The sequence below is a fragment of the Hylobates moloch genome, unplaced genomic scaffold (genome assembly GCF_009828535.3).
Source record: "Hylobates moloch isolate HMO894 unplaced genomic scaffold, HMol_V3 SCAFFOLD_1, whole genome shotgun sequence".
NCBI classification, from domain to species: domain Eukaryota; kingdom Metazoa; phylum Chordata; class Mammalia; order Primates; family Hylobatidae; genus Hylobates; species Hylobates moloch.
In genome coordinates this window covers 148438883-148451992 of record NW_026652276.1, presented here as the reverse complement: position 1 = coordinate 148451992, position 13110 = coordinate 148438883, and the positions used below count along the sequence as shown (strand labels likewise).

Below are 13110 nucleotides of genomic sequence, written 5' to 3'. Positions count from 1 at the left end.
GGTTATTTTTAAAAGAAAAGCTACTCCCCTAGAGCCTGGCTTTATTTAAATGTTACTTCATAGTGTTCATTTGGAGTATCCTAGATCCATGTGACTACATAAATTATTAGATAAGTGTTACGTGTACAAAAGAGTTGCACAGAATATCCATGCCCTGACAGAAAACAAGGATTGGTAAGAAATAGAGACTCTATGAGTTAGAATTACCAAACCCTGGCTTCTGTCACTGGAATATGTTGGGGTAATTGGCAATGGCACCACCTGTGGAGAAGACAGAGGTCACTTATTATTATGTACAGCAATGAATAGGAGACACTTTTGTCTTTTGCAGAGGTGTGAGGTGTTGAAATAATGAAGGCTATTTCCTAGAAGAAATTTAAGGGTCACATCCAGAACTGAAGTTTTTTGTATGTGTCTACATAATAACATTTGCGGAACCTAGAAAATGTAACTTTATAATATCTAACTTGTGGATCTTAGAATAAAGATAATCAGATGATCTGGCAAGGTTTTAGGCCAATTATTCTTTTGCAGTTTTGTTGGTGCCCATCTACCAGAAAAAGTCTATGGACAATATATATGTTATAAATATTTTATCAAAATATAGTCAGTCTTTGATTTCTAAAATATGCTACTTCTCGGCTTATATTTTGGTCTGGTATGAAAGACCCTAAAATCAATACAGTAAAAGGCATCACAACATGGTTCATTCTTTGGATTGGCAGATCACGGTGGATGAGAATGACATCAGAGCTTTAAATGTGCGGCATTATCGAGAACATATTGGAGTGGTTAGTCAAGAGCCTGTTTTGTTCGGGACCACCATCAGTAACAATATCAAGTATGGACGAGATGATGTGACTGATGAAGAGATGGAGAGAGCAGCAAGGGAAGCAAATGCTTATGATTTTATCATGGAGTTTCCTAATGTGAGTACACTCTGCAGCCTGTGTCCTTAGCTTATGGTGGCAGCACTGCAATATTCCAATATAAGGCAATGAAACAACAACTGATGCAGAATAGTAGGGGTGTGATTAAATTCTGGATTGTCCTAGAACAAGCTTGTCCAACCAGTGGCACAAGATGGCTTTGAATGCGGTCCAACACAAATTTGTAAACTTTCTTAAAACATTATGAGATTTTTTTTGTGATTTTTTAAATCTTATCAGCTTTGTTAATATTAGTGTATTTAATGTGTGGCCCAAGACAATTCTTCTTTCAGTGTGGCCCAGGGAAGCCAAAAGATTGGACACCTCTGTGTGAAACATCTGTAGAGAAGAATGCATAGTAACAACCAAAGAAGAAATGCATCATTGAAAGGCCAGATTGAAAAGAATATTTTGTTCTGCAATTGAAAAGGAAAAAAATGAAAGATATGTTAAAGCATAACAAAGAAATATGAAACAAAATCATTAGGCCAAGCTGAGAAATTACGTTTAAAATGTTTATTTGCGAGGCCACCTTGTGGCTGAGAGTGGGAAAGTCATACACACGATGTTCAGATTGGTTCTGTGACAAACCACAAGAAAAACTATGATCATTTTTTAAAGCACAGGAAGCCAACATTGCATAAGAAATGTGAAATCAGGCCGGGTGCGGTGGCTCACGCATGTAATCCCAGGGGTCTGGGAGGCCGAGGTGGGCAGATCACCTGAGGTTAGGAGTTTGAGACCAGCTTGGCCAACATGGTGAAACTCCATCTCTACTAAAAAGACAAAAAAATTAGCTGGGTGTGGTGGTGCACACCTATAGTCTCAGCTACTAGGGAGGCTGAGGCAGGAGAATCACTTGAACCTGGGAGGTGGAGATTGTAGTGAGCTGAGATCGCACCACTGCACTCCAACCTGAGCAACAGAGTGAGACTTTGTGGAAAAAAAAAAAGTGACATCATATTTGGAAAGCAATATAGTCCCCAAAAAAGTGAAATCATATTTGGAAAGCAATATAGTAAGCTAAAATTCTTGCTAACCAGACTTATGAGATTTTAATGGGTATTTAGAATTAATAGGGTGCTATAAAGCCTTTTTTAAAAATATTTCCTAAAGTATTAGATCCTCAGCATCACCTGAAATTGTTGTGGGGAGCACCTTGTGACATATGAAAGGATGAGATTTGTAATTAAAATACATATAAAATTCCACCATCCCAGAGGGTCACAATAACAGAAATGTTTATTTTAATGGGCATATTTCACAAACCACACTTGATGGATTGTAATAATTTTATTCTTAGTTTCTAATTTAAAAAATTTGTTACACCAGTAATTATCTCTTCTCCCCATTATTTGGGATCATAATTAGGACATATTTAGGGCAACAAAATCATTAAAGATTTAAGGTGCTTCTTAAATGCGTTGGCAAAACACATTTCCTTTTGTTGACGTTTTGCCCCTTTCAATGACTTCGTTTCCTTAAAACATCAATGCTCTCATTTCCCACTTAGAATTAGGGAGCTTTCTGGTGCCTCTTAAATCATACCCTGTAAATTACTACTTGCTTTTACCAAAAGCCAAATACTACACAAAAATGTCCCTTGCTATAAATCTAATAATAAATTCAGAAGATATATCCCAAATAAATTAAAGATAGTAGTTTATCATGATGAAAACTAAATTCCACAGTCATAGTTAACCAGAAAAATGAGGAAGCACAATAATGAATAAAAGTTCCAGAAGTGGCTAATTTAGGTAGGTAAAAAATTGGGGAAAGCTATTGTAAAAAAAAAGTATAACATTACTTCCCTTATAATATACACAGATTTTAAAATTAATGTATAATAATTAGCCGATACTGGTTAGCCTTTCACTCATAAACAACCATGAAATTGGATAAAACATATGAGGCCAAGGGCAGTCATTTCCATGCATTGGATGAGAGGTAATGAAAGACTGATGCCTAACAGAGAGGAATCTCATGAAGATACTCCATGAATTCTGTCTGGGAACATTGAGCTGAAAGGCAAAGATCAAATTTCAGGGCAGCTTGGGCAGCTGGAAAGGTGATAAGAAATCACCTGTAGTGATGAGGCAGGGGCAGAAGCCCATGTCTGTGTGGGCATCCCTCAGGAATCCTTGTCTGAGGATAAGACTTCCTACCCAAGGCTTACCAGAGAGTGGCAGCCATAAAGCTGCAAGCAGAACACTGGATAGAAGTCAGGCAGTGCTGTGGGAGTGCTGAAAGTGCAGCCCAGCTGGAGTGGAGAGATCACATCAACACCTTTTTAACACCCCAGGCAAGTAGCTAAAACACCAAAAAAGCCACACCTTAGGAGTCAGGACCACACCTTAGAGTAAGATCTACCTGCCCTAACAAACCCTGAGACCAAGCCATGACAAGATGCCCAGAGGAGAGAGGTTTTGGAGGTTGTGTTCTGCCAAGTTATGTGGCTTTCTACAAATTCACTCGAAGGAAAACTAAAATGAAGATTGCACAAGTTCAAGATCAGTCAGTGCTTGAGTTGCCTACTAGAGACAAAAATCAGCACTGTCTTTTTTTTTTCTTTTTTTTTTTTTCAGAAGAAAACAGAACTCAGAGTCTCTTCAACACAACAATCACAGTACTCAGTACATCATTTACAAAAATCAGACATGCAAAGAAACAGAAAAATATGGCCTGTACGCAAGAAACATAATCCTAAATGTTTATTCTTTAAGAAAAGGGCTTCAAAATACATGAAGCAAAAACTGATACATCTGAAAGAAGAAAGACAAATCCACAACTTTAGTTGAGGCCTTCAGTGCTTGATAGAACAAGTAGGTGGAATATCAGTAAGAATACGGATGAACAATACTATCAAGCAGCTAGATTTCACTGGCATTTATAGGACATTCCAGCCAACAACAGCAGAATACATTCTTCTCAAGTGCACATGAAACATTCTCTAAAATAAACAATATTCTGGGTCATCAAAACAAACAAAACAAAACTGTAGCTCTTTGAAAGAATAGAAAACATAGAAAATATGTTCTCAGACCATAATATAAGTAAACTACACAAATATTTGAAAAATCACAAAAAACATTTCTAAAGAACATCTATCTCAAAAAAGAAATTTCAAGAAAAATTAAAAACTATTCTGAACTAAATCAAAATGAAATTGCAATGTATTAGTATTTGTGAGATATAGTTAAAGTATTGCTTTGAGAGAAACTTATAGTATTTAATGCTTATTTTCAGAAAAGAAAAAAGATCAACAGTCTGCAAACCTAATTTTCACCTAGAGAAACTAGAGAAGGAAGAGCAAATTAACCCAAAACAAGCAAGACTAAGTAAATAGAAATTACAGTACAAATCAGTGAAATCAAAAACTGAAAAACATCAATTATTGAAACCAAAAGCTGGTTCACTGGAAAGATTAAAAAAAAAAAAAGGATAACTATAGCAAAGCTGAAAAAAGAGAGAGAGAAGAGAAATGGCCAGTATCAGGAATGAAAGAAGGTACATGACTATTGATTCTAAGGACATTAAAAGGTTAATAAGGAAATATTATCAACAATGTTATGCCTGTAAATTTGACAACTTAGATGAGGGTCAATTACTTGAAAGATACAAACTACCAAAACTCACTCAAAAATAAATAAATAAATAAATAAATAAATAACTTCAGTGTATCTATAATTATTTCAAAAAACAGCTGGGCATTTTTTGAAATAAAGTCCTGTAATCCCAGCACTTTGGGAGGCTGAGGCAGGTGGATCACTTGAGGAAAGGAGTTTGTTACCAGCCTGGACAACATGGCGAAACCCTGTCTCAACTAAAAATACAAAAAATTAGCTGGGTGTGGTGGTGCACACCTGTAATCCCAGCTACTCGAAAGGCTGAGACAGAAGAATCACTTGAACTCAGGAGGCAAAGGTTGCAGTGAGCTGAGATGGCACCACTGCACTCCAGCCTGGGCAACAGAGCAAGACTCTGCTCCCCCGCACCTCCCCACCCCCAAAAAAAGCTAGATGTCTAAATAACAGCAACAGTTACAAATGAAATTAAAATAAAAAGCAGTATTCACAAAGCATCAAAAGACAAAATGCTTAAGAATAAATTTAATGAAAGACGTGCAAGTCTTCTAGTAAAAACTATAATATGCTGATAGACATGAAAAGATCTAAAGAAATAGAAAGTACTTTATTCATTGATTTAGAAACTCCATATTTTTAAAGATTTGCATTCTCTCCAAGTTGATATATAAATATTGTGCTTTATCAACCAAAATCTCACCAGTTTTTATGTGTATGTGTAGAAATTGACATGTTGATTCCAAAATTTATTTGGAAATTCAAAAGACCAACAATAGCCAAAACAATTTTGAAAGAAAGATCAAAGCTGGAGGATCTAAATACCTAATTTTAAGACAGCAATTAAGATCGTGGTAGTGGCATAATGATGGTTGTATAGATCAGTACAATAGAACAAAGAGACCAGACATAGATTCACAAATATCTACTCGGTTAATTTTTGACAAGGCCAATGGAACTCAGTGGGGGAAAGAAATACCTTTTCAACAAATGGTGCTGGAACAATTGGTTATCCTTGTGGAAAAAATAAAATGTGACCTTTACTTTACATCACACACAAAAATTAATTTGCCATAGACCTTGCACCAAAATTGTAAAGCTTAAACTTCAAAAATTAAAACTTATGAAAAAATCTTCATGACTTTGAGAGAGGCAAAAGTTTCTTAGACTGAAAAGCATTACTATAAAAAAAAGATAAACTGGAGTGTATTAAAGTTAAAACCTCCTTTTTAAAAGACATCATTTAGAAAACAAAAAGGCAAGACACAGAGCACAAGAAAATACTTATAATATACATGTCCGACAAGGACGTGAATCCAGAATATATAAAGAACTGCTATAGCTTGATGAGGAGACAAAAAATAGAAATCAAAAATGAGCAAAAATTTGAACAGACATTTTACAAAAGAAGAATCAAATGAACAATACATACATTGAAAATATGCACCATTATTAGTCACCAGGGAACTCTAAAATAAAACGATAATGAGATACCATTTTACACTCTTAGAATGGCCAAAATTAAAAAGACTAACAAATGTAACTTTTGGTGATGATGTAAGCAATTAGATCTCTCATTCATTCAAATAAAAGTGAAATCAGTACAACCATTTCAGAAAGCAATTTGGCAGTTTATTATAATGTTAAACATACACTTATGACTCAGCATTCTATTCCTAGGTATTTATTCAAAAGAAATGAAAACGTGACCACAAAAATATCTTGTACATGAATATTCATAGCAGCTTTATTTATAATAGCCAAAAATAGGAAACAATTTAAGTGTTCATCAGCAGTTGAATGAACAAATTGTGATAGATCTATTTTTTTTTTTCGAGATGGGGTCTCACTCTGTCACCTAGGGTGGAGTGAAATGCACAATCTCAGCTTACTGCAGCCTCGACTTCCCAGGCTCCCAGGCTCAGGCAGTCCTTCCACCTCAGCCTCCTGAGTAGCTCATGCCACTACACCTGGCTAATTTTTGTATTTTTTATAGAGACAGGGTTTCACCATGTTGCCCAGGCTGGTGTCAAACTCCTGGCTTCAACCAATCCACCCACCAAAACCTCCCAAAGTGCTGGGATTACAGGTGTGAACCACTACATCCGAGCAAATTGTGATAGATCTAGAGTTGCCAGATGAAATACTGGATTCCCAGTTAAATTTGAATTTCAGATAATGAATAATTTTTTAGCAATATTGCAGGAAACATACTTATACTAAAAAAAAATTAATTGCTTTTCTGAATTCAAATGTAACAGCTTTGTGTTTTCTTGTGTGTTTGTTTTTGCTAAATCTGGCAACCCAAGGTAAGCTCGCATTGTGTGGAACACTACTTAGCAACAAATAGGAGTGAACAACTGATACAACATGGATGAATATCAAAAACATTATGCTAGGTAAAAGAAACAAGCCAAAGAAGTACATACTGTATGATTTCATTTACATGAAGTTCTAGATCCAGCAAAATTCATGTATAGTGATAAAAATCAAATCGGGGGTATCTGCAGGCATGGTATGGGTTTTGACTGAAAAAAGTGACATAAGGAAACTTACTAGGGCTACAGATGTTCTATATCTTAATTGGTGTGGTGGTAACATGGGTGTACTCATTTGTCAATACTCATACAGTTATATCCTTAAAATGGATGCATTTTATTGTGTGTAAATTTCTTCAAAAAGCCTGATTTTTTAAATGTGAAGATCAATCTCTAGAAATTAAGGGTTTAGAAAGAATACTTAATTTATCTCTGTGAAGAAATAAACTTTGAATCAGGGACATAACCCAGTAGAATATTACTAGCCATGTTTCCTGGGTGCTAGAAGTTACCCCTACCACAAATATGGAAGACAAAATATCTACTTTGTTAAAGATAAATTTATTTTAAAACAAATCAGAAGAACACCTAAAAAGTCTCTCAAGATGGAAAAGAAGTTTTAGGGGAAAGTTTGTTTTGGTAGTAATTTTTTTCATGCTGTTTTTCAGAGTACCCAGGAAGGAAATTGTGGGTACCATACCAAATTGCTAATAAACACTGCAGAAAATAGGTATTTGTATTACAGTGGCTCTTTTAAAGATTTCAAAGCATTCTAAAAATCTCTAAAAGAGATTTGGACATTAGTTTAAATTATTATTAATTTTTCTAAATACATTTGATTATAATGTGGTCTAATTTATTTTAGTCCTAGCCAAATTTTTCTTATGTCCTCTCTTCTTTGGGCTCTTTTTTGTTTTACAGTGGTTTGTTTTCCCAAAGAACAAATCAAAAGATATAAGAATCCAGAAGGTACTGATTAAGCTGATATTAAAACACAACTAGGATTGTCATTTCCTGTTCTAACCATTTGATCACGCTGCCTTCTGTTTCTGTGCTTCTTTCCTATTTTTTATTAGAAATTCAATACATTGGTAGGGGAAAAAGGAGCTCAAATGAGTGGAGGGCAGAAACAGAGGATCGCAATTGCTCGTGCCTTAGTTCGAAACCCCAAGATTCTGATTTTAGATGAGGCGACGTCTGCCCTGGATTCAGAAAGTGAGTCAGCTGTTCAAACTGCACTGGAGAAGGTAAGTGAGCAGAAACGTTTCTTATTTACATACTCCTGGTTCATTATTGTTTTTAAGTACAAGAAAGTATAGATCTGTAGTAGATTACTCAAGTTCAGAGCCCTCCTTAAGGTATGAAGGCAGGATGTTAAACCACGTGAGAACTTATGTGATGGCTATAGGAAGGGGTTTAGAGGAGAGAAGGAGATGCTGTGGTTGGTTGGTGTAAAAATATATATATGAGACTGATACATAAGCAATCATCCAGTCTATACCTCCATTCCAAGAGGTTTGCACTTTCCACCTCCGTAGAGTGGCCCACCATTATCATCACTATTATAACCATGCCCACCCTTTGCTTCTTCGACATACACCTGTGGGATTCTCTTCGCTGACCACTTTTCTTCTTTAGGATACCCCCAGGTATTCATTTTGACCTAATTTCACCTCAAGTGGAGAATCACTTACCTTGAACCAGCGCCCTTCAACAGCTCTGGCCCCTCAAACCTCACCCTGACCTCCTGCTGACTATGAGCTACTGCACATACCTCAAGGCCACATGCAGTTGTGGCCCTGCACCAAATTACACTGCATCTAGGAGGGGAGTTGGCAGTGGCGGTATGAAAAACCATTGAACACTTTTCTCGATGGCCTGACTCCCTTGTAAACCAGAGCCTTCAGACCCCTTACAAGGCTTAAGGGCACATTTTACTTTGCATTTGCTTGGAAATGAGTTAAGTGTTTTTTTTCTCTAAGAAAATCGCAGGCTTCTTTTTTTAAAATGCTGACTTTATGGAACCAGAAACGGATACTGGCAGGCTAAATGTCCACTGCTTATTGAAAAATCTCTTAGTTACTATTATTTAGTAGCAAATCAGATTGTGTAAGGTTGAACGCTTGTTTCCCTCCCATGATAACAGTGTGTGATAAATAAATAATCTTTGTTTACTGTGGACACTTCGGTAATTTGGTCCATCTTCGTACAAAAAATACAAAGACAGGACTAATGTTTTATCCATTTTTTATACTTAGTAACTAGGAGAGGGATCTGTATTTAGACTATATTCAAGTCTTGCTCTGTCACTCATGCTGGAGTGCAATGGTGCGATCACGGCTCACTGCAACCTCCATCCACTGGGTACAAGCCATTCTCCTGCCTCCGCCTCCCGAGTAGCTGCGATTACAGGTGTGCACCATCACGCCCGGCTAATTTTTGTATTTTTAGTAGAGACAAGGTTTTGCCATGTTGACCAGGCTGGTCTCAAACTCCTGACCTCAGGTGATCCGCCCACCTCGGCCTCCCAAAGTGCTGAGATTACAGGTGTGAGTCTCCGCGCCCGGCCAGTTATATAAGATTTTAAAAAATGTATTGTAATAAGCTCTCCGATTGGTTAGAAGGTTCGATGTTGTGCCCATAGTCTTTTCATCCACTGGTAATCACTTTAGGTAATCAAAACTAGTTCAGAGTTTTAAAATAAACAGTTGCTTGGTAACATGATAAACTAATAAATGTTCTTCTTATTGGTTAATATGAAACATCTATCGAAAGTGAAAAAAGAATGCAGAATGTTTGTAAACTGATTCCAAAATTACACAAAATAGCAACTGTGAAAAAAAATGAAGGCAATATATGAAAATAATAACAGCTATGTGGCAGAATTATGGGGGAATTTAACTTATTTCAAAAATTCAGTTACTGTCACTGTTTTTCAGTTGTTTAAAGGAGAAAGAGATTAAATCAATGTAGAAATAGGTGTGAAACTGCTTTATGTATGGTTTGCTGGGTGAGGGTAAAGGGTAACCAATAGGATGAAAAGTAGCATAGTAAACTAGATTAATCGTATACTCTTCAGTTTATTGGAAAATGGCTTATGGAGAAGGGGAGAGTTCAAATACAGGCAGGGTGACGGAAGCTGTAGCACCATGAGAGTCCTCTCCTCTCACCACCATAGCCTGCAGTTATGGAACCAAGCCCTAGGTAAGAAAGGCAGGACATCCAGCAGGTCTCGTTCCTGATCAGCTGTCTAAGAGGCCCCAGACTCTGTTACATGATACAGCCTAACCCACACAGTTAAGAGTTTTCTGCTACTCAAAATATCCTGCAAGCCACTAACCAATGAAAGAAGACATAATGAAGTGTATCCCTGCTCCCTGGTGATAGAATCTATACCCACTTCGCTGCACAACCTGCCCTCACATATCCCTTCCATCCCCTCCTCTCCATTACTCATTTATCTTCCACTTATATGAAGTTCTAGAACCTGTGAAACTAATCAATGGTATTAAAAAATCAAGTCAGCAGTTTCTTAGGGCAGGGGTGAATTTTAACTAAACAGCAACATGAAGGCACTAACACCCTCACTTGGACTGTTGCAGTAGCTAACTCTGCATCAGCCCATGCCCTCTTCAATCTGTTCTCAACACAGCAGCCAAGTGTTGCTATTCAAATGAAAATTTGGTGACATCATACTTCTACTTCAAATCGTCCAATAACTCCCCGCCTCACTCTAAGTAAAAGCCAAATTCCTTACAGTAAGCACAAGGCTCCATGGAGCTGGGCTCCAAGCTCCTTCTGGAACTGCCCTTCCTACCAATCTCCCCAACAATGCCTGCTTTTTAGACATACCCTCACGCTTCTCATCAGCTAACACACAACGCATATGTTTGTTTATTTTGCTATTGTCTCTCTTTCCCCACTTGAATGTAAACTCTCTGGTGGTGAAGGCTTTCAGTGATTAACTGCAGCATCCCCACCTCTAGAACAATGCTGGCCCTTAATAGACAGCCAACAGATATTGTTGGATGGACTTTGATGAGTGTGATCCAGGATACTTCTAAGACCAGAAATATTCTTTTTTGCTTTCTTTTTTTTTTTTTTTTTTTTTTTTTAAACCGAGTCTCACTCTGTCACCCAGGCGGAGTGCAGTGGCATGATCTTGGCTCACTACAACCTCCGCCTCTGGGTTCAAGCAGTTATCCTGCCTCAGGCTCCTGAGTAGCTGGGATTACAGGCACGCACCACCATGCCCAGCTAATTTTTGTATTTTTAGTAGAGACAGGGTTTCACCATGTTGATCAGGCTGGTCTCGAACTCCTGACCTCGTGATCTGCCCGCCCTAGCCTCCCAAAGTGCTGGGATTACAGGCGTGAGCCACCACACCTGGCGAGAACTGAAATGTTCTTTTCTGGACTCCTTGATTTAGAATAACTACAAACTAGTTTTGTTTCACTAATGTTCAAGAAGAATTTCTAGCGTCAGTGAATAAAGGTTCATGCCATAGGGTGTGAGTTTCACTCTGCTACTTGTTTTGACCTGGTGTGCCAATGCAGCAGGTTTCCAAGCTGCCCCACTAGTAGGAGACATAGCAGTGAGCACCTGCAGGCCCCTGGGGAAGCCAAGGAAACCCACACTGATTCTGTGACAAAGCCTGTTAAAGCTCTTTGAAATGTTAAAAGTGGTATGCAAATCTAAGGCATAATTATTATTAAGGGAGTTTCAGCCACATCACGTCAATGGAGAACCTCTTTGGTAATTATGAAGGAAGAGTTATCATCACAGTATTATTCTTTGAAAATACAGGGTTGCTTTGTTGCAGCCCTCATGGGCACGTCTTAACCATCACTGTACTCTCTCCCTATGATGCGCCCTGTTGGTCTTCCTCTGAGACCTCTTACATCGTATTTATACTACTTAGAGGACTGGACAATAAGGAAATTGGTATATTACATTAAGCTGTGGGCCACTTGATTAAATTAAGTTATAAGAAGTGATTATCCAAAGTCAAAGTTAGGTCAGAGTAAATTTTACACACAAACACACACACACACTAATGCACACACATTTTGAATGTCTATATCAATTAAATATCTCACTCTGTATTTGGAATTTTGAAAAATCATTTATAGCAACACTATAGTAGTTGGGAACAGAAAGGGAATTTCTCCAAGGGAATTTCCTTGGCTGAAATTTAGACAGAAAATCAAAGGTAACACACAGACTTCCTCATGCGAAAAATATGATTAGATATTTTATAAACCTGCTTAATCAAGCTCAAATTTGTAGGGCTTGATGTTAAATTCTAAGCCACTAACTTCCTTCAGATTAATGATTCTTCTCCTCTGATAGATCAGGGCCCCTTTGAGAATCTGATTGAGAAAGGGAAAAATAAACCACCATAACTCTTTAGAAAAGTATACAAATTCACTTATACAAAAAGACTTACATGTATGTACTCTTGAGGGATTCATAGACCCCCAAAGTCATTTGTGAGTCCCTATTTTAGATGTAACAAAGGAATAAATGGATGATAACAGCTAATCCTCACAAGACCCATATAAGATTATGACATTTATTCTCCTGTTTTACAGTTGAGCTGTAAAATACACTGAAGCACAGGGAGGTTAAGTAATAGGTAGGCACAGTGAAGCCAGAACCCGGACCACTCATCCTTCTGCCTCATTCTTGTAACCACCAGGCTATATTGCTTGAAGATTACACTGCCAGGAGGTAGAGTTAAAACTGATTCCAGATCAAACTTCAAACCTCTTAATAAACATAGAATTATCATCTGATCCAGAAATTTCACTTCTGAGTATATGCCCAAAATAATTGAAAGCAGGGTCTCAAAGAGATATTGGTATACTAGTGTTCATAGTACCATCACCTACAGTAGCCAAAAGGTGAAAACAATCCAAATGTCTGTTTACACATAAACGGATAAAGAAAATGTGGTATATACTTACAATGGAATACTACCAGTCTTTAAAAGGAAATTCTGATGATGCTAAAACATGAATAAACCTTGAAGAATTATCCTAAGTGAAATAAAACTGACAAAAAAGGATTCATATTGCTTAATTCTGCTCATATGAGATACATACAATAGTCAAATTCAGAGATGGAAAGTAGAAGAGTGGGTACTAGGGGCTTGGGGGACGGGAAAGTGGGGAGTTAGTGTTTAATGGGTATGCCATTTCAATATGAGATGATGAAAAAGTTCTGGAGATAGGTAGTGGTGACAGTCACACAACAATGTGATTAAGATTGTAAATTTTA

General features: G+C 37.3%; 1 protein-coding gene across 1 annotated transcript in view; it reads left to right on the top strand.

Annotated features, from left to right (window-relative positions):
• Positions 1-13110, top strand: part of ABCB5 (ATP binding cassette subfamily B member 5) — a 163251-nt gene that overhangs the window by 45857 nt on the left and 104284 nt on the right. Inside the window, exons 13-14 of the mRNA XM_032753440.2 lie at positions 726-929; positions 7905-8075. Coding sequence (XP_032609331.1) covers positions 726-929; positions 7905-8075 — 375 coding nt within the window. The remainder of the gene's footprint in view (positions 1-725; positions 930-7904; positions 8076-13110) is intronic.